General features: G+C 35.0%; 1 protein-coding gene across 6 annotated transcripts in view; it reads right to left on the minus strand.

Moving 5' to 3' along the window:
• The window catches only part of LOC111086406, an 81,693-nt gene that overhangs the window by 35,646 nt on the left and 41,093 nt on the right, over positions 1-4,954 (minus strand). For 2 of the 6 annotated variants that reach the window (XM_022389099.1, XM_022389105.1), the window contains exon 3: positions 2,754-2,829. The exons of the other annotated variants lie outside the window; for them this stretch is intronic. In XM_022389099.1, the coding sequence (XP_022244807.1) occupies positions 2,754-2,829 (76 nt within the window). The remainder of the gene's footprint in view (positions 1-2,753; positions 2,830-4,954) is intronic. 6 annotated transcript variants of the gene reach the window in all.

Here is a 4,954-nt window from a genome sequence, read left to right on the forward strand (position 1 = left end):
TATATATATATATATATATATATATATAAGTTTGTGTAATCCTATGTTAATTACCAGGTTAATCACGGAACCGTTTAGCGAAATTCCTTCTAGCTACACACTGTGAGTAGTTATGTAACTGCTTGATCATTTGAGACACCGTGTTGAACAAATGGTTTAATCTTCCGGCTCAGTGTGCTCATTCATAGATCTGCACACGAAGCTCGTGCCAGAGGAAAGTTATCACACATTCTTTTTTTTTTTTTATTCAAGATTTAAAATGGCAAATAATTAAAATTTGTAGTAATCGTTTACGCCGAAGCTCTAAACGTTTTAATAGAACCAGTCTGTGGATAAAACTATTCAAACTGTGCATATAGCAGAGCCATTCCTTCTCCTGTCTTAGTTGTAGTTGTTAAGATATGCCATAAACTAACAATTCCCAGAGCAGTCCCTTCTCTTATGTTAGTTGTAGTTGTTAAGATTTGCCTTAAACTAACAATTTCCAGAGCCGTCCCTTCTCCTGTGTTAGCTGTAGTTGTTAAGATATGCCTTAAACTAACATTTCCCGGAGCTGTTCCTTCTCCTGTGTTAGTTGTAGTTGTTTGTGTAAGATATGCCTTAAACTAACAATTCCCACAGGCATTCCTTCTCCTGTGTTAGTTGTAGTTGTTTGTGTAAGATATGCCTTAAACTAACAATTCCCACAAGCATTCCTTCTCCTGTGTTAGTTGTAGTTGTTTGTGTAAGATATGCCTTCAACTAACAATTCCCACAGGCATTCCTTCTCCTGTGTTAGTTGTAGTTGTTTGTGTGAGATATGCCTTAAACTAACAATTCCCACAGGCATTCCTTCTCCTGTGTTAGTTGTAGTTGATTGTGTAAGATATGCCTTAAACTAACAATTCCCAGTGAGGTAACCATTTACTTCACTTGGTAGAGCAGTCATTTGTATATTGCCAGAGATCTTGGGTTCGAATATTACTCGAAAGGGTGAAATAAAGTTGGAATACCATACTCACACACGGTTATTTCTATTCTCTATTGATATGTGCTGTAACGTCGTGTAACAACACTTGTTGATAGTCATTTCGTGTGGATGTTATGAAATAATTTTAGAGGTATTGCTCGGATTTAATAATTACTCTTGATGTAAAAAGTTATTTGATTTTGTTCTCATACATTATGTACAGCGTGTCTGTCTGTGAGACAATTAACTTCTGCAACTGCAATGTATAAGCATCTGTTCAGATAAGGTTTAGGTTATGTAAACTAATATAATGTAATTCCTTATGTTGTTGCCTTACAAAAATGGACAAAACGCTAGAGTACGGAGATCTCAGCTGATCAGCCTGATTACGTCATAATTACGCTCGTTATGGCTGAACCAATTATTATCAATATGTAAATAGTAATCATAACGTCCAATGGAAGTACAACATGCGCTTTTAAAGCAACAGAACATATATAGTTAAATTCAAGCTATATTTATCAATTCCGTGGCCCAATTTATCCTAAACGATAATGTGTTGCTCTGTAGTTCAATAAGTTCAAGGTTCGAGTCGCGATATACCCCAAAAGACGCTTCGTACTTTCAGCTTGTTATATGATGAAGAGTAGTCAGGTAAGTAGCTGGTTGCTGCTGTCTAATTGCCCTCTAGTCAGGGATGACTATACATGAACCTTAAGGCTGCTGACTAATTGCCCTCTAGTCAGAGATGACTATACATGAATCTTAAGGCTGCTGACTAATTGCCCTCTAATCAGGGATGACTATACATGAATCTTAAGGCTGCTGACTAATTGCCCTCTAGTCAAGAATGATTATAAGTTAACTTTAAGAATTTCTTACCTTGCCTCATAGGCAATGAGTCACACACACACAGTTTAAAAATTCGAAATGTATATAATGAACATAACGACTAGTATTGTCAAATGTGTGATATGCATATTTTAAGAAATAGAAAATATGATCAGGGTTAAGCTCTTTTTATTTATTATATTCTAGTGTTCTTTAATATATTTTAATGGAAAGAAATGTGTAAAACAAATTAAATTTTTCTGATTCGTTCGTACACAATTTTATCGTAGTATGTGCTTAGTAAAATTTGTATGGAAGTATAATGTGTATATATACACACACATGTGTGTGTGCAAGACGAGCGCTAACAACAGATGTCTGATATAGTAGTGTGATTTCATCAAGTTGTTTGTTTATTTGTTTATGCAAAGCTACTAAGGCTATCAGCTGCTGTCTCTAATTTTTAACAACCAGCCAGCTGCACCCATCGTCAACTTTTTCATTACTCTTTATTAATAAATAGTGAGATTGACCATCACATTTTAATCCCTCATAGCTGAAAGGACGAGCATGTTTGGTGCCGGGTTTTGATCCAGCAACTCGCACATTGCGAGTCGAGCGCCCTAATTAATTATTCGGCCATGCCAGTTTTATCGTAATTATTAAGTAAAACTGGCATAAAGATAAGCTAACCATATCAAATATTAGGTTTTTTTTAATTCTGATTTTTTTTACACCGATGGCAAATGTGTTAAGCACCTTTTGCTTTAAAATGTAAAAAAAAAATCCATGTAATATCATGATTGTGCCCTACACACAGGGAAAGAAAATTGTAAAAACACGTAAATAGGGCGTATGGCATAACAGACACCGTTTTTTAGCCACACGAACACTTTTTGTGACATAGCATTAAAAATAATTCCTTCCACCCTTTATTGTGCTGCTGTATTTTCCTCTACAATTCTCAACTTACGGAGTCCAGCCCTTGGTGTAGAGTGACTGTCCTGGATATTCTTGGAACGCCCTCTAGAGGAATGTGAGCAGAACGCCTGGTGACAACATAAACAAGGATTTTTACTGTTAGTGGATTAATAGGTGACAAGATATACTGTTTTTTATTGCTGTATGTGCACGAAACTTTTACCTAAGTTATTATAAATTCATCTCCTGCTGCTTCACTACCAGAGTGTACTTTTTTTCGTATTAACGTGTTTTGTAAAAAAATGTTTTCATGTATGCTTCCAAGTGTTGTACAGAGGCGTATCTGCATTTAACTGAATTCGTAAATTGCGTATTACCAGTATCAGAGAAACTTTTTATTCGTCTAGCTTGTCCCCCAGTGGCACAGCGGTATGTCTGCGGACTTACAACGCTATAATCCGGGTTTCGATACCTGTGTTGGGCAGGGCACAGATAGCCCAATGTGTAGCTGTGTGCTTAATTACAAACAATCGCCTATCTTTTAATTGGCAAATTAATTTTAATTTTATATTTCTGCAGATTACGTAAGTTTAATGTTTTCAAAACTTTGTTATGCCTAAAGTAAATAGTTTTTATCGTGTTAAAAACGCGTAAAATAACCAGTAATAACAGATTTGGAACAACATACAGAAAATCATATAAATAAGCATGGATCTCCCACGTGATAAATAAATAAATATATGTAGTTTGTTTGTAATTAAGCACAAAGCTACACAATGGGCTATCTGTGCTCTTGCCACCACGGGTATCGAAACCCGGTTTCTAGCGTTGTAAGTCCGCAGATATACCGATGTGCCACTGGGGGGCAATATATATATATGTATAGAGAGAGAGAGAGAGATTTGTGTAAAATCGCGTTTACTTCTATAAAGTTGAAAACTTTCTTTGACTGAAAATTTTATCCATTACGTGACTTAATTTATTTCGTTCAAATCGTATTTAACTTGACCGGAATCTTTATTCCATTTGCATATAAGATTTAGCTTCACATGTTATTATAAGACATATATTTTAACATGTTAAGCCCTCTTTGGATGATTTGGTGATAGTTAAGCTCAAAAGTACAATAATGACACACCGCATTCTAAAGTATTTGGGGTGAAATGTTCGTACAAACGCTCGACTTGAGCAGCGAACAAACATTGAAGTTCTGGTTGCTGTGACGTTCCTCCCTCTTGTGCCTCTTCCATATTAATTCTTTAATCTAATATAAAAACAAAACTTCCATACGCTGAAGTCACATGTGTGTAGCAGAATATACGAGAGGTGTAAATGTTTTTTAAAACAAACTACATGAATGGTGTGGGATATGGCTAGTAAAAAATTTCTATTTATTATGTTAATTACAGTTCAATAGAAAAATGTTGATCTAAAGACGTGTGTTTCGTAGCTTCAATAATAAAGAAGAACATGCATGGCAGAAACAAATAATTTAAGTAAAAACGTGACAGTGGAGAGAAAACCTTAGGTATCGAAACATTCCAGGAAAACTGTGTCATTTACAAATGCCTACCAGTGGCACAGCTGTAAGTCTGCGAAACTTTAACTCTGAAAACCGGGGTTCGATACCCGTTGTGGGCATAGCACAAATAGCCCATTGTATAGCTTTGTGCTTAAGTACAGACAAACAAATAAACTTTTAGAAATCAGAAATGCATTCCCTTCAAATAAACATTCCATATTTCCCATTTTACAAACTAATATATAACTGATTTAAAAAAAACTTTTTAGAAACTTTGTTCATCAACATGGGAATTACTTGCCTTTAATAGGGGTTTTCAATATATATATATATATATATATTATTATTATTATACGAAATTCATTTTAACAAAGACAAAAACATCTGGCTAATAGCAAGTGTTAATGATGTAAATTTGAGCTGAAATTTACTTTCACAGCATTGTGTCTGAATTATTTGTCTGGATGTCATGCTCCCCAGTAGCTTAGCGGTAAATCTGAAGGCTCATAACTCTAAAAACCGAGTCTCGATATCCTTGGTTGGCACAGCACATACAGCCCATTGTGTAGATTTGTGCTTAACAACAAACAAACAAATGGACGTCTACTGTGAATGTCAAAAGAAGCAAAAACTTTTTCAGAATAAGAAAGCATAAGTTTTAGCTGAAACACTCGCCCCATTATATTTACAATAAAAGTTTGGTGCTCTCACTCAAAAGAAAGTAATTAAAT

The sequence above is a fragment of the Limulus polyphemus genome, unplaced genomic scaffold (genome assembly GCF_000517525.1).
Source record: "Limulus polyphemus unplaced genomic scaffold, Limulus_polyphemus-2.1.2 Scaffold41, whole genome shotgun sequence".
In the NCBI taxonomy this organism is placed as follows: Eukaryota; Metazoa; Arthropoda; class Merostomata; order Xiphosura; family Limulidae; genus Limulus; species Limulus polyphemus.